We start from the raw sequence: 22,938 nt of genomic DNA, 5'->3' as shown, positions 1-22,938 counted from the left end.
CACTGTACTAGGTGATACAAATATAATAGTGAATATAATCCTTGCCTTCTTTGGATTTACTATCTGGTGATTAACCACATACTATGTTACATTATTGCAATATTGTTGAAAAGTCCCAAGAAAACCTCCATCCTATAAAGGTTAGATATATGGGGCACCTGAGTATGTAACCTTTGTATCAGGAAAGAGAGTGATATTCTTTAGCCCCTGAATGAAAGAGGAACCAGGAATAATGCCACCTGCTTGTAACACTAACACTCTCAGAGGGTGAGGCAGGAGAATTTCAAGTTCAAGTCCAGCTGGCAACTTAGTGTTTCAGCAAGACCCTGTCTCAGAAAAAATAAAAAAATAAAAAAGGGCTGTGATGTAGTTCAGTGCAAAGGCTCTTGGTTCAATTTCATGTACCACCACTGAACAAAACAAATCAAACCAAACCTAAGCTAAGCTAAGGTAAGCAAAACAAAAACAAAATCAAGGAGAAAGACACACAAAATAATGCAAGAAATAAAGGTAGAGATGCTGGGACTCAGAGGGCCTTTTAAAAGTTAGAGTCCTTTAAACTATGAAAAGGATTAAGGATTATACTTTGGGGAAATTCCTCATAGAAATTATAGAATGTTAACATTTGAAGGAAAATAAAAGGTTAAAATTACAGATACAAAAACCTCAGGATATTAGGTTTTCTTTTTTTGTTTGTATAATTGATACAGTGGGTGATGGGGTCTAGGGACAGGTTTTCCCTAGACATGAACAAAGAATTGCATGTTATACATGATGGTAAGGAAAAAGCAGCTAAATTTAATGACGTTAAAGGGGAAGAGACGCTTGGAGCAACTGGGCACATGCTGGCAAAAATGAGAACGGCATGAGCAGAAACGAAGAGATGATTTGGGTTTGGAATGGGCTGGAGGATTTGAAATGTATCCTGGCCTAAGGCGCCTCCCATTGGCCCTTTCAGGGCACTACTGACTGCAGCTGAGGGGTAGGGGTGGTGTTGACCTGGGCCTTTGCCCAGATTCTGGTGAGCAGTGGGGCAGTGGTTCCATAGCCCCAGTTGTACCATCTTTATTCTAACTGCTTAGATGCAGGTGTGCACTTAAAGATGTTGGGGCTGAGAAAATGAAACTCCAAACACTGGTGATTAATATGCTGTGACACCTTGGAACCTACCTCCCTCAGAATCCAGCTCTCTCTGACCTTCCCTTGTTTCACCTCCACCTGACACAGTTAGAGGTATTCTGCATTGTTCCTGTATTTACCTGACTCAGTCTATCAAAAGAGGACAATTTTCTTGAGTCTTTTTAAAGACAATTTTCTCTAAGTCTTATTAACCAGAGAAGACTAAACTCTATATTCATATTAACAGATTGATGTTTATCGACACTCCTGGACAGACTTAACACATGAGTGTCTTGCATCTTAGTCCCATAGAGAACCATTTGTAAATCATGATTTGTTCTAGGGACCAGTTTGTCCCAGGATATAATATGTTCTTTGAGCCCATTGAGATCTACAAATCATTTATTACTCACCTGACATTCCCTGTTCTCCCTTTCCTCTATAGAAAAAGGTGTAGAAAAGTTTCTAAGTTGTGTTGGGCTAGTGGGTGATCACATTTCTGTGTCTTCTCCCCATGCTGTGATTTTTCCCCCCTCCTTTTACTAGTTAATGAATTAGAATATCTTTTCTCCTCTTTTACCTGACTTAGTTTATTCTATTTAACCCTCAGAGGGAAGAAGGGAACTTTCCTTTGCCCTTACAAAGGATAGGGTATTTGAAATTCTGAATTTTATGGATTTTTTGTTGTGAAATAACACAAGTAGAACAGTTTTCAGTAGGTGCACAAAGTATTTGCAAAAATAAATGTATGTGTGATTGCTCATTGTGGCAGCAAGCAAAATTAAGGTAGGATAGAGGAAATAAAGTTAGAAAGGAGACAACAAAACTGTTCTTTTCTTTTTTTTTGTTTCCTTTATTACCTTAAAACTTTTGGTCAGGCCCCTTCTCACTCTACACATAGGCATGATGATCACTTAAGGTTTATTGGCCCTAAGTTTACCTAGTCTAGCTTACCCTCTTTGAACAGTGAGGACACCAAATGAAGAGTATCTGAAGTGATTTTCGGGGTTTTCAGTGACACTCAAACTGCCAGCTTTTACAAGTCCAGTTCTGTACCCTTTACCTCCAGTGATCTCTAGAAGTCTCCAAACCTACAATCTCCTGAGGCTCCATGAAAATCAAAGCCTTGCAGACCACTGCATGATGAGATCACCTTCCCACAAGCAGGAGCAATTGCTCTATGATGAAAACCTAGGTAGGTGCTGTCCTTAACCACCCATGCAAGAGTAGTGATCTTATGGGAACCAAATTTCCCACCAAGTTGCAAGGATTCCTCCATAACTATTAAACCAGAAATGATATAATGATTGACTGGACCCTGGCCCACCTTGCCAAAATCTGTAAATACTGGCTTTGTTCTTTTGTGAGTAGGCCAGTTTGAACCCCTGCACCAGAGCGTTGACTCCAGTGACTCAAGCCGGGGTGCTTTTTCTATTCTCCCTTACTTTCTGTTCTATGTAATAAATAAATCTGCCTCTTCCTCACACTGATACATACTGAAATTCTTTTTCTTTGATGTGAGAGTCAAGAGCCTACACGGTGGTCTGAGTTAGAATCCCTATCTCCTTTTTGGGGGACCTCCTAAGATCCTGTCTGGTGACAGAATTAATGTATTCTTTTTTGGATAGTTAACTTAGAAATGCCTGTTAGTGCTTGTCAGCACTTTAGTACACATAATCCTGAAGTTTAAGAACTTCAGGATTTTGTATCAAGTTTTTTTTTTTTTGTATTCTTGGAAAATTTGAAGGCTTTGTTTTAGAAGTCATTCCTAAGAATTGCTCTTACTTTTCTCCAGGATGGAAACCTTTGGCTTCCTTTGTACTAAAACCATGTTTCTTTATATTTGGAAATTGACCTGAAGGAGTCAGTGACTTACTTTGATTTATGCCCTGACTCTAACCCTAACCCTAACCCTAAGTCACTCAGATGTTAGCACAAAATTTTTTTCTGCTTTGTAGCCAGTAATGATTTCGTTTTCTCATAGCATTACCTAAATATTTTATGTTAACATAACAGGGTTTTCATTTTTCACTGACTAATTGGAGTTGAGAAAATGCATGAAGGATATGGACTATGGAATTTGAAAGATCTAGTGTCATTCCTACCTCTGCATATTTATTAATATTAATCTCTTGGTTGATGTCTCTGTTAGCTATAAAATGAAAATAACTTCTGAGAGAGAGTGTGTGTGTGTGTGTGTGTGTGTGTGTGTGTGTGTGTGTATTGTGTGAAATTATATACTGGAAGCATTTCAAACAGTCTTGTAAAATAAGGGTATGAGAAATGCTTTATCATCTTTCCTTAAATCAATGATTCCCCTTTTTGCATCTTCAAAAAGTTATAGTGGTGTTAATATATGTTGTCTTTTTTACTGGAACACATTTTTAAAAGACCATTAGGTCGGGTCAACTGGGGAGAGAAAGAATTTTGGTGAAATCCACTGATTGTTAATTTATGTTGAAATTGCTACTGGATGCTTTGTTATTCTTGAAGTACATATTACTGTATGTTGCACATAGTAGGATGTTAAGGATGTCATTGTGCAGTAAAAAAATTCATGAAGGAATCTGAAGGCCTATATGTAGTCTTGACTTTTTTACTTATTGATTTTTGTGGTACTTGCAAGCAACCAAATATCTTTAGACGTTGTGTCTTACCCTTCTTGGTTGAGCAGTACAAACAGGTTCAACCCTCCTTTTACTTAATAAATACAAATTCCATAGTAGGAGGATCTTGGAGATTGATGGAAGTAGATTGAATTGTATTCAGTTTAGATCTGAAATTGCTAGTTAAGAGGATAGAGCCATATGTAGTATGTTGAGGATCAGGGTAGTATATTGCAGACCAGACGTTTGATAAATGGAAAGGTACGAAGCTTGAAAGGCAGACAATCTTAATCACAACAGAAATAGCAAGAACAACCATCACCACAACTAAATGAATTTCAGGGAAGGAAGACACAAGTTTTCAGTGATGAGAAAAGCACAGCTGGCTAATAATAAAGGGGAAAACTTTCCAAGTGAGGTGGCATCCATCCTTTACATTAGGATTTTTCTCACCTTTTGATTTCTACCATTTCTTGCCACTTTAGCTAAGCATATTCTTTCTACCTTTTCAACCACCCAGATTTCTTTCTCTTCCCCAACATTTTCTCTTCACTATTTCATTTTCAGGAAAAATTTATGAAAATAAAGCATGCTAGATATACACCTGATTTTTTTCCTAAATTATCTGGCCAACTTTATCATGAAAAATAAAAAGCTACACAACTATAATATTTCAGAGATGTTGCTTCTCAGTATTCTTATTGTATCAGTCAACTGTTGACATAACAAGCCATCTCAAAACTTAGTTTTATACAGTACTGAAATACTATTTTGGTGCTCAGATTTCTTGTGGGACAATTGACTCCACATGTTCTACATTCTTCTAGAGTAAGTGGGCTGTGCAAGTCATCTTATTAAAGATGGTGCAGAAATTCAAAAGAGCAATCCTAACCATGCAAGTACATTTCATGTCTGCTTGCATGCTATCCTTTCACATGCTATTGATCAAAGACCATTTTCAATGCCAAAAGAAATGTATCATGTCTTCAGTGGAAATGGTGATGGAGTAGGAGAAGAATTTGGAGTCTAGTACATGCAGTGCAGTCTTCTCTGGTTCTACATCCATGTCTGGATTTTACCGTGTAGTCATGAATGTGTTCATATACTCCTTTATTATTTTATATTCTACCACTTTAGCATCATATGATTTTGTAAAGGTAAAATTCTATAAATATTGTATATTCATTTAAAATACAGCTGTTTGCTTTAATTCAATCTGTTTCTAGTTCCATCTATCAAAATTGTTTGAAATACTGTACTTACCCCTGGAGCCACAATCTCTGTAGGTAAGACTTCGGAATCTATATCTTATGCACATTAGTTTGAGAACTCCTTCCTTACTGGAAGAACACATGCATTATTTCCATTTTTTCAGCATTATAAATATTAGCCAGCAAAATCTGCACAAATGACTACATTCCTGGGAATATGCTGTGTTTTCTCCCAGGTCCACGATTGAATAATTAGAAATTGAAAAAAAAATATTTCATGTAAATAATGGTGTTTGGTTTGCTGGTAGCAGTGAGATTGCAAATAGGTTTGTGAAGTTTTTGAAGTATGTTGTATTTGTTAAACGAAAATATTGAATTAGGTCAAAAGAATTTCTGCAGTTATATGTCTTTAGTTCATAATTTTGGATATTGCCTAACCTAACCATGATACTGTCGTTAGTTTTTGGTAGTTTTCAAAATGAAAGATGAAAAGTTGGTAAGTTTAAAGAGAATTTTGTTTTTCCTATTTCAGCTCTGTAAATTTGACAGTTTCATTTTTTCATTCTATTGTTTTGATACATCCTGGTAGTTTATATGACTGTTTATGTATTTATTATGTATTATTATTGGATGATCTTGGCTATCTCAGCTCTTCAGTAAGATTTTTTTGAAAATGAAGTTCTTTGATGGCATGGTAGACACAATCAGTGTCATAGATGCCACCAGTGTTGGTAAATACCAACGTTCTTGAGGGTTTTTTTTTTTTTTAAATTAGCAGAACCTTGATTTCATTTTCAAGGCGACTTTTTGTCTAGCTGAAAATTTATCTTCTGACCTCCTGCAGCTGAGTGTGCCATGCAACTTGGCTCTGCTCATTGAGGCATAAAGTAGAAGTCTCTAGGTGCGGCCTGGTACAGATGGAACATTCATTAGGCAGACATTGTTTATCCTCTGCCCTTCCCTGTACCCTACCTTGAACTTGCACAAGATGTTGGAAGAGGAGACCATGAAATAAGAAAGTTAGATTGGAGCATGAAATGATCCTCCCCCACCCTTAAACATTTATTTATTTATTTATTTATTTATTTATTTATTTATTTATTTTAGGGCGCTTATGTAAAATTACCTGCATAGTGCATGGCCTGTTAAACCACTCTTTTTCAAACATCCCAGGTGTTCCCCTATGGTTTAACCAACGTGTAGTTTATTCCTTTTCATCTTGGAGGCATAAAAGAAAGGGTGAAGAACAGTTTAAAACTGTTAATTCAGGGAGACTTCTTGGGCAGTGATGTAGAATTTCAGCTTTAGAAGCACGAGAATGGAGTAAGGGCTTTCTATCTCAAGGTTCATTTATTCTAAAGAATGAATTTGTTCAATATCTCATTCTGCTTTTTACTTAAATAAAACATTTTATTTTTTCTTGTATATTTTCAAAGTTCATAGTATAATGATTTGTTTTTTTCTTTCCTCTAGCACCAGCAGACATTTTTGAATCAACTGAGAGAAATTACTGGGATTAATGATACCCAGATACTGCAGCAAGCCTTGAAGGTATGCCCTTTGTTTCATGACATAGAGTTTGTGGTTTACACTTGTGTGTACTGTAGTTGAAAGTTGAGTTTTTTAGGTATATCACGTAGTAGTAGTAGGGATAGTTGAATGGACTTCTGTCAAGTGAGAACCTCCCTTAATGTGCTACAGTTTGGAGCTGTTATCTTTTAGCAGAGCAGTGTTCCATGATACCTAGGAAAACACCTAATTCTTTATGATGAGCTTTTCTTGCAAAATGGTGGAGTATGAATCTTAATGGTAATGTATTATTTTACTCAAAAGCTGTGATTTTAGATTTTAAAATGAAGTTAAACGTGAGGTGGGTTAGAGAAGGTGGTGGTGGATGGAAATGTAGAAAATTAGTGCAGAGTCAGAAACTTACATTTTTTTCCTTCCAAGAAGAAGAAATATAAGTTTCTTCCATGCAACTAATTACACTTTAAGAGTGTTCTTCTTCAAACCTAAGTGTAGTATGTGTAATAAATAAAGTGCATCATTTTCCTTTTATCTTAGATATACTTGCATTTCCACACACATGCCAAGATGAGTCAAATGACATGAGTAATTCACAGTGAGAAAGATCAAATGAATGTAAGATGTTCAACAGACCCATATTATAAATCTATTTGTATATTGCTATTAAAAGCTAAAAGCACTATAGCATTTTTGTCATTATAGTCTTTTATGTAGCTTCAGTCTTTTGCAGTTTAATTTATGAGCCAAAGTTAATTATGTAATTCCTGATTCTGAACCAAAAGTTCTTTGTAGAAGTAATTTATCTTCTAGGTAACTATAATCAAAATCATAATGATAATATCTAGCATTTATTAAATAATACTAGGGACTATTTTAAGTGCTTTATGGGGGCTAACTCATCATCATAATGACTCTGTGAGATAAATATTATTTTTAATCCCCTTTTTAAAGATGGGGAAACAGAGGTTAGATTAACTCTCCCAAGATCACACAGCCAGTATGCATTGGAGCTTGGAATAGAAGCCTTAGCAGCCTGATCTCAGGTGCTACACCGACTTTCTCTTCCTTTTACTAGAAGTTTTGTTTTACCTTACTTCCCCGTAAGGAAGATGATGAAGTGGTGCTATCTAGGGCATTGTTGTAGTAATTATAAAGCCACTGGAGAGGAAACAGAAGTATTGCACCTCAGTCTTTTATAATGATGACATTTTAGTGATTGTCAGTCCTTGATTCTGATAAACATCATGACTAAATCATTCTGTGTCTATTTTCAGAAAGTGCCTTTCCCAGTATATCACAAAGTATGAGCTGTAGCCCATCACTTTGCCAGGGTAAATTTGGAGAAGTCACTGTTTTTCTTTAAACTTCAGAAGTATAGATCCAATTAAGTGATGTCCACATTTCCTTTGATTTTGTGTGAACATTGGTCTTTTTGTTTTTTCCAAACTTCTGTTTCAGTTGTAGTGATTGGGGGAAAGCAGTATATTAAACCTTAATTGTTGCTGATTATAAATTTGTATTGTATAATAGTGAGTTGATTATCTTAATAATACACAGAAAAGAAGTTTACTTTTGGGAACCACAATGTCCCTGATTGATTTCAACACTTTCAATTTGGGAATTTGTTTTTAGCCCAGCAAAGTAAATGACTTTCAGGTTGTGAAATTTTTGCTGTATTTATTTTTTATTGTATGAAATAGTTATAAAAGTACTTACCACATACATATCTTGGCACATGGTGAATTGTCAAATATTATCCATCCTCATCGTGATTTATGTTTGATTAGTTTACTTACTGAAAAATGTATTATGCCCATTGTGTTAGCTTTGCTGGGATAAAGTACTTGAGAAAAATTACTTAATGGTGGAATTATTTATTTATTTATTTGTGGTGTTAGGGAGTGAACCCAGATACATCCCCAAACTTTTCTTTATTTTTTACTTTGAGACACGACCTCATGAAGTCACTAAATTCCCCAGGCAGTGCTTGAAATTGCTGTTTTATTGCCTCAGCCTCCCAAAGTTCTGTGTGTCACCATTCTTGGCTGAATTTATTTTGGTTTGTGGTTTGAGAGATTTTAGTCCATGGTATACCAGCTCCATTGCTTTTAGGCCTATGGAGAGGTAGAAACATCATTGCTGAAGTGCAGTGGGGAGGAAAGCTTCTCACTTCATGGCAGTTAGTAAGGAATGGCAGGGAGGAGAAACAGACAGACAGAGGACGTGCCCGTGAGCTATTCTTTTTACTTAGGCCCCACCTCCTAAATTTCCATCACTTACCAATAATCACATGAAATTATGAATTTGTTACTAGATTAATTGCACCAGTGAAGTTAGAACCCAGATGATCCAGTCACCTTCCAAAAACTCATTGGCTGGCAGTGAAGCTTTTAGCACATGGTCTTTGGGGAACATGGTAGATCCAAACCACACATCCATGTTTTGAGTGCATCATTTAAGAATCTTATAATGGTCATGAAGGCAACATTTTTTTTTTGGTACAGGGGATCGAACTCAGAACCTTGCACTTGGGAGGCAGGCGCCAGAACCACTGAGCTAAAACCCTGGCCCTTGAAGGCGACATTTTAAAGCAGTGGTGCTTTGCAAACTGTACTTTTAACTACCTTTTTTTCACCGTTGCTAGAATTAGAGTAAGGATGGGTTTTGGGGACTCCATTGTTTTAGTTATTTAGGCTTCAAATCTTAGAATCATCCAGATCCTCCTGTTAGGTTCTACATTTAATGTTGTGCAATAATGTACTCTCTCTTCTTCTCTTTTTCTCTAGTTGTGTATTCTTAACATTCAGCCAAAATAATCCTTTTAAAATATATAAATCATACCATGGGATTCCTATTCCAAACCCTCCACCGGCCTCCTTTCACACTCACATCTATGTTGAATTTCTTAGGGCCTTTCATATCCTGGCCTTTTATTATAGAGGACATTATTATTAATGTCTGGGTTTCTTGTGTTGTTTCATTTAGTTGTTTTAGAGCTAGTATTGTATTTTATTTACCATTAATAATGTAGACAATGTAAATTTACAACTGGACAAGTCACTTTTTTCTTTGCTTTAAAAATCCTTAGTATCATTTTGTTCTTAATGAATATTATAATATTTTGCCCAGCTGTGCTTTTGATGAGAACTAAATAAAAGTTTTGTATAAATTTTAGTAGTGTTTCATCTTTATAATATTCAGTACAGTATTGCTGTCTAGGTGTTCTCTGTGTCTGTCTGTACTATCAACAAGCTTCAAAACCTTTTGCTGTTTTCTTCCTATTCCTTGACATTTTGCTTAATTTTCCCTCAGATATGCATTCAATATTCAGAATATAGAGACTTTTATTATCCTTGTTGGCAGAAGTACTATATTAAATACTCATTTTACTCTTACTGTGCTGAGCTCCAAAAAAAAAATTGTGGTTTATACATTTTTTAAAAGGTACATTTGTGATTGAGTCATGTTAAGTGGATGGAAAATGAAGAAATTAGAGAATTGAATTTTATATTAGCAGTTTCAATTAGTAAAGGAGTTACTATTAAGATAGAATACCTGTATGTGATAAATTTATATTCTCCAATTAGTCACCTATAGAATAACTTCAAATCAAGGTGTTTTTTACTATAAAGTATTAGTTATTATGAAGAAAATTGTATAAATTTTGTGAAAATGTATAGAATTATTCCAAAACATTGGATATTCCTGTCTTGATATTTGAAGGATAGTAATGGAAACTTGGAATTAGCAGTGGCTTTCCTTACTGCAAAGAATGCCAAGACCCCTCAACAGGAGGAGACAACTTACTACCAAACAGCACTTCCTGGGAATGATAGATATATCAGTGTGGGAAGCCAAGCAGATACAAGTAAGTTTTCTTTCCTTTCTTTATATTTTAATAGACATGTACTGAAAATTTTTATTGATAATATATTAACTTCGCTTAATCAGAGATGGAAAATAAGAAAATAAAATTTAGCTTTGATTCTTTTTAATGTGGTTAAAACAGCATATATTTTTACTAGCCACATTATTTTAATTCAGAGTTCTAGGTAAAGGATTTTTAAGTTATATATCCTTTGATGAGCATTTCATACAGCATTCATGGCTTTGAAATATGGAATAACAGGTATTTTTATAAAAGTAGAATTTTAAGTGGGCATAGTCATTTGTTTTATGATTTCTTAGTGTTACTGGAGGCCTCATTTTTTAAGATAAAATACTGTTCCTAGTTACTGATAAGTTTACCATTTAGTGAAATTTTCTTTTCCTTTTCTCCCTCTTTCAAATAAAGTTTTGGGCAAGAGGATTATTACCATATGCCAAACTCTTTTTCTCCAAAAACAAAGTACAAAATAGTGCTTGGGAGGGCCCGGGATGTAGTTCAGTGGCGCCGCACCTGCCTGGCAAGCACAAGGCTCTGAGTTCAATTCCCATACCAAAAAAAAAAAGCAAGATACTTTGGAGACATATACAGATACACACATAAATATATATGGAAATATATATAGGACTGTAGTTTTTGTTCATGATGTAAATACGCTGTCCTAATATAGCTCAGAATTTTTAATAGTATATTCAGTTAACTTCATATCTCATTGTGGTTTTTAAAAACTATAATATAGGGCCAAGGGTGTAGCTCAGTGGTAAAGTGCATGTTTTGCTGGCACAGGGCCCTGGATTCATGCTGTACTGCCCCTCAAGATAAGATACTGTATAAGCATTATGGATTTGAGCAGTTTGATTACTGATATGTATTCAAAGAGAATTTTTGATTTTGTTTATAGACCTGGTCAGAATTGAGAAACAACCCCCAAAAGCCCATTCACTACTATCTCACACAGTTGAGAACGTATCTCACAGGTAATAGGTGACAGAAATTTTACATGTATGAGACAGACTCCATTGCTCATGTCCAAGTTCAAGAGAAACTATGACTTGACCCTATCTGTGTCTCCAGCCTCATTTTCTGCTGTTTTCTCTTCCCATTTTGCACTGTAATAATAATATAGAATGATTTGAAGTTCTCATACACTTGCTGGTCTCTCAGGAATCCCTTCTAACCTTTCTCTTCTTAGCCTAACTTATTCTGGTCGTAGAAGAGTTAGTTCAGAATCTGCCTCCTTTTTTCCTCTGGTCTCCAGGTTGGACCAAGTGTGTTTCCAGCATCCAGAGGTGTGTATCTAACAAGTACTATTATTTTGAAGTTATTTGTTTGAACATCATTGATGCTCAAAAAATACTTGTTGAATTATTTTTGGTAATATGTGTTGAAAATGAAGACTTTGAAGACTAATGAAAGAAATGAGGTTGAAAAGTTTGTTGGAAGAAGTTAGTAAAAAGGCAAGTGGAGGATTTAGTATTTAAGAATAATATCTCATTTCTTTAAGGCTCTGAGACTTGGAGGTGGGAAAAGAAACAGAATAAAAGAAGAAAAGTATAATTTGAAGATGACTGGTTGAAGTGAACAAACACAATTTAGCACAGTTTTGTGTTCTAGTTGAGATAAAAAGATTTTAAGTGTAGTTTTGAATTCATTATACTTTCTGACAGTATATTTTGTGACATGAAAATGGTGTAGTCTGTGACAAAGGGAAAAATTAGAATTATGACTGTCATAAGTGAAAAAAAGGTATATTTTGCTGTGCAAAAGATAAAATACTGCTTAAGTGTTTTTTTAAGGTTTTTTTTTTTTTTTTTTTTTTTTTTTTTTTTGGTACTGGGGATCGAACTTGGGTCCTTGCACTTTCAAGGCAGGCGGCGGAACCGCTGAGCTAAATTCCCGGCTCTTATTTTTATTTTTATTTATTAATTTATTTATTTTGGTACCAAGGATCGAACTCGGGACCTTGCGCTTGCAAGGCAGGCGCTGGAACCATTGAGCTAAATCCCCGGCCCCTGCTTAAGTGTTAAGACCATTCAGACTTCTGTTGAGGAATAGTGAATATTTATGGAGGGAAAAAATAAATATGTCTCATTTGCTCATAGTTAAAAAATTTTTCCTTGTTTATCTCTTGAAAAAATATTCACTGATTTATTTTCTGCTTGAAATAAAAGGTAGAGGAACAAAGCTTCTGATTTTGTCTTGATGGCCATATTGAGTAAATTGCCTGCTGTTGTGGTTTCTGTAGCTATGAAATGTTATTTTTCTAACCAGGATACTTATTAGCATAGTGTCCATAAAATTGACTTCAGATTACTGAGAAGCAAGCTAGTAACAATTTAATGTGATGATTATACAATGATAGTATCAAACCAGAAGAAAAATAGCTGATGGAGTAACAATATTTTTCCTTTTACACATTTGTACCATGTTTTATAAAGTTCTAAGAAGTATGATTGTCTTTATGAATTAGTCTTGATTCACTCAATTTAGTGATATATAATACTGTGTTGAATAGTTTAAAACTGACAGTATAAAGAGATGCCGTGGATTCAGCCGATATTTTAAAAATATTCTCCAAATTACAGTGTATTTCTCGTAGAGAAGAAATGAAGTTTCATTTTTAACTCTTGGAAGAACTGGTTAAGACTTATGTGTGCCTTGGAAAGAGAAAATAGTTACAAATGAATATATATTTAAATGCAGGCCTCTGTAAGTGCTGGATGAATCTCTGGAGAAGGAATGGTCACACTGAGGAACTTTTCAGGAGATTGTTGCAGATTTAAAATAAAACATTCTGCACATTTTTTCAGTGTTATGTGAAATGCATCGTCATTTTTAAGTTATGATAGTTCAACCTGATTCTTTCAAATATGACATACTTTTATTTTTGACCATTTTTTTTTCTTGTTTTCTAAGTATTAAATCTCTTACAACTAAAGCTAAAAAATGCAGTCATGGTAACTTTACACGTCATCTGTTGAGTCCTGATGAAACATCCACATTTTTAAATAAAAATCTATTTAATACTAAATACATATACTTTTAAAATGTTTTTTGTTTTCTTCTTGCAGTTCTAGGGATTGAACCTAGGCCCTCATACTGAGTTGCACCCCCTCTTTAAATTTTTAAAATTTGAGGCAGGGTGTTAGGGTGTTACTACTTCGCCCAGGCTGGCTTTGGGCTTGAGGTCCTCCTGCTGCAGCTTCCAGAAGCATGATCTTTGTTGATACAACATGGAACATAACTATGAACAATTGACTGTCTCTTTTGGAAGGAAAATAAGTTTCTTTTTGGTGACAAGAAATAAATAATGTTTCCTGGTAGTCCTATTTGGTACTTGCAGGGAAATTTTTACTAGTACATATCCTGATGATATATGAGGGGTATAAATGTAACTCCCAAATCTGCTAGATATCCAGAATGTGAGTTCGTGTTCTTTAAAACTGAAGAATGAATTCTAGGAACAACAGAAGTTAAGAGTAGGAAAAAATTGAGAGAAAGAAAGCTAAAAGAGAGAGAAGGGGGACGGGAAAACGGGTTGCCCACCCATTGCTTTTCAAAGGTGTTTTATATGGCAAAGACATGAGGTGAGACAGGTACAAAGTGGAACAAAACTGTAAGACCCAATGAAAAATTACAAGGTGGGCACCAGGTGGGACAAACCCATGACCAACCAATAAGATTACAAGTACAGTCACCCAGGTAATATTGATTAAATGGGGATCACATGGGAAAATAAGCCACATACAAGGAATTTCCCATTTAGAATATCAATCACTGCTATCTGTGTCTGGGGGAAGTAGTACCTCTTTTCTTTTTTATAATGCTAACCGGTAGATGAGCCTCAATTGTTCATGTTGCCTCCTCCCTGTGTTGGCTCCTTGAGGGCTGGTGCTTTGAGGGGGGCCCTGTCTAACTGCCTACAAGATATCTAATTAATTTACCTATCTGCAATACTGATACATCAAAGGCAGTTGTAAATTATGTCACTTGACTTGAAGAGTACTTATGTTTTTAATACTGAAGAAGTAATTACATTTTCAGTAGTAACATTTTTAATTAATTTTAATTACATTTTCAGTAGTAACTAGAATAATCACATGGCTGTTTAGTCACCTTTCATTTTTGAGAAAAAAATTTTCAATGGAAAATTGTACTTTGTGTAATAGAAGTAATCTATCTAGGGTCTTTACATTATTTTGATGACATTCTATATTATAATACTGTGTTGAATTTTGGGAAAAGGTCCAAATGATTTGTAATAAAGTTAGCAAAAATTCTAGGCAACTGTTTTCATTGCTTGCCTCTCCAATTCAGATTAGAGAATTCAGATTGTCCATTGAATGCCTTCTCCTCTCAGCTTATATTGGGAAAAAAAAATTGAGTTGGAGTTTTGGGGTTAGGTCACAATACAAAGTATTTATAGTACTTAATAATAGTACTTATATAGTACTTAATAATAGTACTCTATTAAGATGTACTTAATAGAGGAAAAATTCTGTGAAGTTTTTGTGCCTTGGCAAACTGTCATAGACATGACAGTGCAAGGCTTTTGCCCAATTTGAAATCTAATAGTATTACCTTTTATTTCATAATCATTATAAACTGTTTTGAACTTTTTTAAAACAGGAAAAAAACTGTATATGCCCGCCAGAACAACATGTGCTACAATTGAGCAATCAAAGTACGGATCAAAATATAAGAGGGATTTGGGTAGGTAATTTTGAAACAGAAAGTAATGACACATTTTTACTTATGTTTAGAGGAGTTGTTATAACACATTTGAGTGTTAAGTGGTAGACTCTTTAAAAATTTAAAGTTGTATTTTTCCCCAATAATTTGAATTATTTGGGAAGATTGTATTTGAGGTGAGAAAATCTTAGGTTCTATTCTAGAACTCTGGTTATAATTATATTGCTTGGCCAAACAAGTACTGATTTAATTCAGTAGGTGATAAACAGAGTTCATTCTAGTGTTCTCATCTTGACTGAGGATAAATTACTTACATTAAACAGTTAAGGATTTTATTAACTGAACACTATTTTTTCCATTCATGAACTTTGTTAAATACGTAAGTTCAGCTGGAAAAGTTAAATGTCTTTCTTTAGAAATTTCTAATACCTAAAACTGTTTTGATGATCCACTAGCAGTCAAGGCTAAGCTTAAAAATGAGATGCTACTGATGTTAATGTTACTTATGATATGTTAGATGCAATTAGGTGGGTCAGACTGATGAAGTACATTCTGTTAGTTGTGAACTATATAGAATAACATACAACTTTCTTAATCTTTTTTCCTTTTGCTTTGAAACAGGATCTCATAAGATGAATAGTGAGGGCATAATCTGGTTGAAAGTGAGAGAGTGAGGTTAGGAATGGCAGTGTTCTTCTCAGTCTATTGCACATCCCTTTATTCATATGTACCTTTCTTAAGGACATACTCATCCTCTTGTGGCTTAGGTTTGTTTGTTTGCTTATTCATTTTTCATCTCCCAAAACAGCCATTCAATTTGCAGTTCAGCATTCTTTAACTCTCCAAAGTGCTTTCTGCTCATGTCACTCTCCTGTCTAGAAATCATTGCTTGTAGTAAATATAAATTTGTCCTGTTAAAATAAAGTTCCCCTTGGCTTATTTCCATGTATAGAACAGTGGAAGGCTTTTTTTTTTCTTTTTAAAATCAAATTTTTTATATTGTAGTTCAATGAGATTATGGGCTGAACAGGCATTTATGAACTAACTTGGAAACTTTATATCATTTATATAGTATTTTCAAGGGAAAGTGAATTGAGTTATGGGTTATGAACAGCGTTTACCATTTATTGATAGGTTGATGACAACATATATTTTAGAGTTAGCAGAAAAATGTTTGGTAGTTGGGATACATGTTTTTACTCAAATGGTGATTCCTTGGAAAGTGACAGTTACTAGGATGAGCATCATTTTTTGGTACTGGTATTCCTGACTTTATAGGAAATAAAACTGTTTTAAAAGATTAATTTGGATATTCTTAAAAATGTACGTTACTACTTATGAGCTTTTGTAGTATATATTTTTTTTGTCCAACTAACAGTTCCATATGTATACCACCGAAATTATCCTCCCAGTAATACTAGAGGGAGGGTTGGTAAAAACACTGTTTTACCCAGTCTTACCTTGGTTGAAAGTAAGGATATTCATAATGCACTGGCATATTGATGACAATTTTTACAAAGTCTTAATTTTTATAATTGGCTTTTTACCAATTAGAAGTTGTTTAAAGCCAAGCAATTCTTTGTTCCTTTTATATGAACAGAAAATTGAGGGTTGGGGATGTAGCACAGTGGTAGATTGCTTAGCATGTATAAAGCCCTGGGTTTCATCCCCAATTTCTATCCCCCCAAGAAATTGAGATACTAATTTTTACTGCAAAGTTGATAATTCATTACATATTTTATGCAGTCATTTCCCCACTAATTCTAGAAAAAAAAGAGAAACCATTCTATTAAAATAACATTTTACTTAATACCTGGTTTAAAATTGTATGAATTTGATATGTCAGTAGGTTATAATCTTTCAAGATTGCCATATTGTTCTAAAATACTGTGGAAAGAAACTGCCTTATGAAGTAATGAGCACATCATGGAGAAAATTATTGCAGTTACAGTGAAATTGCAAATAATGAACAAACCTTCCCCATTGCTTACAGAAAGAAATCCTAGCTTTTCAGTTAGGGACTTATAATCTGTGATTCCAACCAGTCTTTTCTAGCATTTAATAATGTTATTCATCTATACCAGGGGTTACAGGCTCAAATTTCCAACTGGGTTGTAGGTGCACCTATATGTTTAACCCTTCAAATATTGGAGATGCTAGGTAGATTGAGGTACCCAGAGCCATTGAGAGTGGTCGTTCTAGCCAAAGCAACTTTATACCTTAATAGTGGTATAGGGTACAAGTATTTTGTGTGTTTGCCATGATGAAAGAGCAAGGTAGGTAATATGAATGTGTTTTGCTGGCTAAGTGTAAGATAGTAGAAAATGTTGGGGGTGGGTCAGAAGGGAGAGTGAATATTCTAGTTAATGAGCTACTATTACTACTGCCACATTCTGACTTTGTCACAGTGACTAAAGCCATGCAGGCATCATGTGGATAGATCTGATTTTTTTCCCTCTAGAAAAAGAAGGAAGAGATACCTATTTTGCTTACATACAATCTTTATCTTTTGCCAATTCAAACTTTTGTTACATTGTAAAAGCCAAAGAACGGAATCTTCAGTTATGATTTGTTTTATTAAAAGCAATTGTATTTAGGAACATGGCAAAGTGATTGTTTTATTTTTGATCTCAGGACCCCTTTACACTCATAAAAATTGTTGAAGACTTCATAGCTTTTGTTTATATAAAATGTTTATTGTATTAGAAATTAAAACTATAAAACACAGAATATTCATGTAAAATATCAATGTCACATGTTGGCTTAAATAGTATTTTTTTGAAAAGTATAGTTTCTGAAATAAATTAGCAAAAAGAATACATGTTTTACATTTTCACAAATCTCTAATGTCTGCCATACTAGAGCAGAAGTCTCGGATCTGTTTCTGAAGATTTGCATTCTGTTGCAATGAGTTGTTTGGTTAAAGAATGTGAAGAAAATCTGGCTTAATACAGATATAAAGTTAGAAAATGGAAGAGCATTTTAACTAACCATTCAGTTAAGGGGTTTTTTTTGTAATACTATAGCTAAACTTGATGACTTATAATTTCTTTAAGAGCAGTTGCAATGGTGAATCCAACATCACATCAATGATTCTACAATGATGTTAATGATCTTTTCATACTGTTACATTAAACTACATTATTTGTCTTGCTTCTTGAGTGAATCTTATACTCATGCATCATTTTGTAATACTGTTCATTGGTAACTTGGAAAAAATTTGCTTCAGTATGTTAAAATAATGTTTACTATGTAAAATAATCAAATCTGTCAATATAGTTACTGATGTCATCAGAAAAGTCTTTAATAGGAAGATATCATGCTCATAGTGGTTGAAAGAAGTTTTTTAAAATTCTGAATTAACTTGAAAATTCTTTGTTAATCATTGTCAACAAATGCTCTTATTTGTTTTCCTTTAGGTGACAGGCTTACTGAAATCTGAATAATCTTAGTTTATAATTTGTCATTTGTTCTTTCAATTAAAAATATTCCATACAAAACAGTTTAGCTTTGCAATTTAAACATTGCACTAGATTTTTTTTTCTGTAGCAGCAGCATTCTTTATGTATAAAGCGAGAAGTACTTTGTGCAGTTTTTGTCTTCATAGAATTTATAAGGTGTGTGTATGCATGTGTGTGTATCAAGATTTGAAATTTAGTAAAATACTTTTTATTTTTCATTAGGTTTATAGTTCTTAAGAGAAAAAGGATTTTTAAAAGGGGGAGACTTATTTCAGAGTAGTAATATGATGAATTATTGGTGGTGTTTCCTTGAATATGCTAAGATGCAGTTTTATCCACTATTGTTTTTCATCATCAGCACAAATATAACTGCAAAGGGATGAATGATATCTTAGTAGAATTATGTTTCTTACCTAAGGAACTCCCCATCCCTTCTCAAAAGTTTCATGAGGACGCCCCCCCCCCCCCCATTGGTAAGACTACACTTTGAGAACTCTAGTAAGGCAGAAACACCACTGGATTTAAGAGTTAAAAGACTTAACTCGAAGCCTGTGTACCATTCTCTATTCTTAGGTGGTTTTGCTTCATTTCTCAGAATTTCAATTGTATTATTTATGAAATATGTTAGAAAAACTCTTCTTGTTTTTTGTTTTTGTGCTGCTTGAGTTACAATTGGTACATCAGAGAAAGCTATGGATATAGGTTGTTGTTATTTCTAAATGATTTCTACTCTAGCCCCCTTGGTTTATTTGTGAGTCATGAAATGCTAAACATTTTAGATATTTTCTAGAAAGGAATTTAATTCACGTGATTAGGTTCTTTTAAAAATCACTGACAGGACAAGGGGGAAACACTCCTGCAGATCAGCTGCAGTTCATTTCAGGACTGACCAGCCTGGGAAGAGATTATACCACTGTTGAAATCAGGAAAGGGAGCCTGTAGGACTACTCTGCTCAGGAACATACATCTGTAGCTGTAGGAACGGCAAGCTAGGTAATTACCATGGAGCTCTGCTTGGACATTGGATTGCTGAGTCTGGTTGTCACTGTAATTTGATGTACTCAGAGCCGGAAACTGGATCCTGGAGTGTTACTATGGAACACCCTATATCTGTTTGATCATGCTAGGGGGAACAGTCAGAAGCACAATTGTAATGGCTAGCCATTTGCTTCTGCCTTCCAAATCTCAAGCTAGTGCATCCAATTGATATAACTTAAATTTTATCTAGAACCTTAGCTGCAAATGAATGGGGAGGGAGAAACAGTTATTTTTTTAATTTTTCCAATTTGTATAGTTAAAAAAATGCATACTATAAGGATGAGAGAATGACTTCTATGGGCTAATTGATCATATGCCTAAAACCTCTTTTTCTGCTTCTCTATGATTTTCAACTTTATTTCCTCTGCCTTTATAATCCTCTCTGTACCCAAGTTCTGGCCACTTTAATAATGACGATAGCTATCATTTTTATGATACATTTCATACCTGTCTAGTCTCTTCATCAGTATTTAACCTAAGCACTCATCTTTGCTCATATCTGGGTGGATGTGGGTCTTAGCTAGATTTATGAAATGTTTGGCCTGCTAACATATCTAAGGTGTTACATCATTTCTTTTTTTTTTTTTTTTTTGGTACCGGGGATTGAACTTGGGTCCTTGTGCTTGTGCAGCAGGTGGCGAAACCACTGAGCTAAATCCTGGCCCCGTGTTCCATCATTTCAATTGTTTTGTTATGTATCTGTGCCTACATTTTACTTGATTGAAATAGGAGGCCCTACTTAGTAGGTTTTCATAAGGCTTTGCTCGGGTCGGGGATTTAGTTTTGTGGTTCTGCTGTCTGCTTTGCAGGTGCAAGGACCTGAGTTTGATCCCCGCTTACCAAAAAAAAAAAAACGTTTTGCTAAATTTCTTTAAGGATTTAAAAGGATCGCCTGTGGCCAGTTATTTCTAATATTTTAAATATTCTTGTAAGGTTGGAGGCAAAAAAGTGTGGCTAGCAACAGAAGTAGACTTTTGAAACCATCAGCATACATTATTTTTTTCTTGTGGAATATTTTTTTTCTAGTGTTTATGAGGTATGATTGAAAACTGGTAAATGCTTTAAATTAAAACAAAAATTACAGTAAAAGATACATTGCCATTAATCCCTTTCAAAATTTTCCCCTTGCTTTGACATACTTATTCTTTTGTTCTTGCTGTGTTCTGAAACAGTTCTGGAAGTTCTCCTTCATTTCTTTAGTTGTGCTGTTGTGGTTGCCTGAACGTCATTAATATATTCACAACATTTGCCTTTCATGGTCATTTTGACATTGGGGAAGAGCCAGAAGTTGCACCGTGCCAGATCCATTGAATAAGGTAGATAAGGACACACTGTAATGCTTTTTTGCAAGCTTGCCTTTCCCTTGGATGGCTCTCAGCACCACATTCACTCTGTGTGTGTGTGTGTGTGTGTGTGTGTGTGTGTGTATGTATGTATATGTATATACATATGTATATGTTTGTATATATTCTTATAGCCAAATGGTAGAATGAAGGCATCCTCTCCAGCCTTTTCCCTTTTATTTCTCTCATAAAATTCTGTGATTACAAAGACAAATAAATTTTAATCATTTAAAATATAAATAAGCAAATTGAATATAAAACACATCCAAAGCAGAAACAATCCCAACCACAGAAAACCACACAATAGCAAATATACTTTATTCTTTTGCTTATCCTATCAATTGCTATCATTTTTAAATGATAATGAGAGTATTTTTTCATTGGCATCGTCTCTGTTAAATAAGTTGACCAGTATGTCCTGGGAAATTGGATTTAAAGGTGGGTTTACTGAAGGTGGTAATAATTACAGCTTTTATTCTATGGAAAAAATATTATAGCATTATAGCTGTCTTTTGCTAGCAGAGAAATGATTAACATTCATGTATATATTTCTTGGTTTTAGTGAAATGCGAATCTCATTACACATTAAAAGAATTGCCTATTTAATAAATAAATCGGATGGTACAGAATTGTTTTAAATAGAAAGTAAAAGCCCCTTATACCTTTTTCTCCTATAACCTCTTCCATCAGAGTTAACCACTGTTGACATTTTGATGTGTTCTTCCAGACTTTAACACACACACACACACACACACACACACACACACCCAGTCAATTTCTGAAGCACAAATTTTGAAGACTCAGTTGTAACTATAAGTAAATAGTGTCTAATGGTAATATGAATAGGATGTAATGTATATAAAATTGTGTTAACTTCAGAGAGCATAAATATAAATGTTTGATTTTGGTAATTTCAATTTTTCTTGATAAAGAAATTATTCTCAGCAGTATTTCTGCTTATTTTTTTTTTTTTGGTACCGGGGATCAAACTTGGGACCTTGCACTTGCGAGGCAGTTGGCAGAATCACTGAGCTAAATCCCTAGCCCTCTGCTTATTTTTAATAAGAAAAATACTGGTAATCATTTGCAATTAGAAATATTTCTGTTCTTACTGCTTTAGGTTCATGGAAGAAAACTAAACAAGTATAATTGATTAAAAATGTGTTTTCATTCTTTTAAGATAGGTTCTTTCTGTAAGAGAAAGATTTTACTTGGTGCTGACTTTTCAGAGGGTATACTGGGTATAATATTTTCATGATACAAATTACTTTTTATTTTGTTTAACTTTTAATTTTGAGAAAGATAGTTTTGCTTTTCAGGTGTGATTGATCTCACTGGAGATGATAAAGATGATCTTCAGAGAGCAATTGCCTTGAGTTTGGCGGAATCAAACAGGGCATTCAGGGAGACTGGAATAACTGATGAGGAACAAGCCATTAGCAGGTAAAAACATAATTTAAATAAAGCAGATAAACATACTATTTATAACAGAAATAATTGGCTTTAATTTTACAGGCAATAAGTTATACTTTATTCTAAATAAGCTATTAGTATGGTTCTGTGTTGTTTTATCTAACCAAACTTTTCATATTTTAATTCTGTTTGCTGTTGAGACTTAGATTTTTATGAATTTGAAATGACATTATAAAGCATTAAATTTAGATGTGTATTTAATTTTTAAATATTTTCTTAATTCATTTTGAATACACTGTCCTATTCAACTTTAATGATTTATAGCAGGGGTCAGCAGACTTTTTCTATAAAGATTCAGTAGTAAATATTTTTGTTTCTGGTGTTTGACCGTATCTGTAATTATATTTTCTATTTGCATGTTAAAGTGCAAAAGCAGCCATAGCTAACATATAATATAATGAGCTTGACTGTGTTCCAGTAAATCTTGGTTTATAAAACAAGACAGCTAGCTGGATATATCCCATGGGCCGTAGACTGCTAACCTCTGATCTAGAGTATGATAGTATATTTATACACACACATACAAACACACACACACGAATACACACAGACATACACATATAAAAGAAATAGTCAGGGTTC

General features: G+C 34.3%; 1 protein-coding gene across 5 annotated transcripts in view; it reads left to right on the top strand.

The window, feature by feature from the left end:
• Positions 1–22,938, top strand: part of Usp25 (ubiquitin specific peptidase 25) — a 133,664-nt gene that overhangs the window by 13,093 nt on the left and 97,633 nt on the right. For 3 of the 5 annotated variants that reach the window (XM_021256118.2, XM_021256119.2, XM_004842206.4), the window contains exons 2-4: positions 6,410–6,487; positions 10,187–10,331; positions 22,203–22,326. In XM_021256118.2, coding sequence (XP_021111777.1) covers positions 6,410–6,487; positions 10,187–10,331; positions 22,203–22,326 — 347 coding nt within the window. Of the gene's footprint in view, positions 1–6,409; positions 6,488–10,186; positions 10,332–14,978; positions 15,063–22,200; positions 22,327–22,938 lie in introns of those variants that run through there. The other 2 variants (XM_087208348.1, XM_087208341.1) reach the window with 2 other exon arrangements.

The sequence above is a fragment of the Heterocephalus glaber genome, unplaced genomic scaffold (assembly GCF_053883595.1).
Source record: "Heterocephalus glaber isolate CG9 unplaced genomic scaffold, H.glaber_assembly_v1.0 deba00000122, whole genome shotgun sequence".
NCBI classification, from domain to species: Eukaryota; Metazoa; Chordata; class Mammalia; order Rodentia; family Bathyergidae; genus Heterocephalus; species Heterocephalus glaber.
Note: the sequence above shows the minus strand (reverse complement) of the source record. Positions and strands in the feature narration are given on the sequence as shown.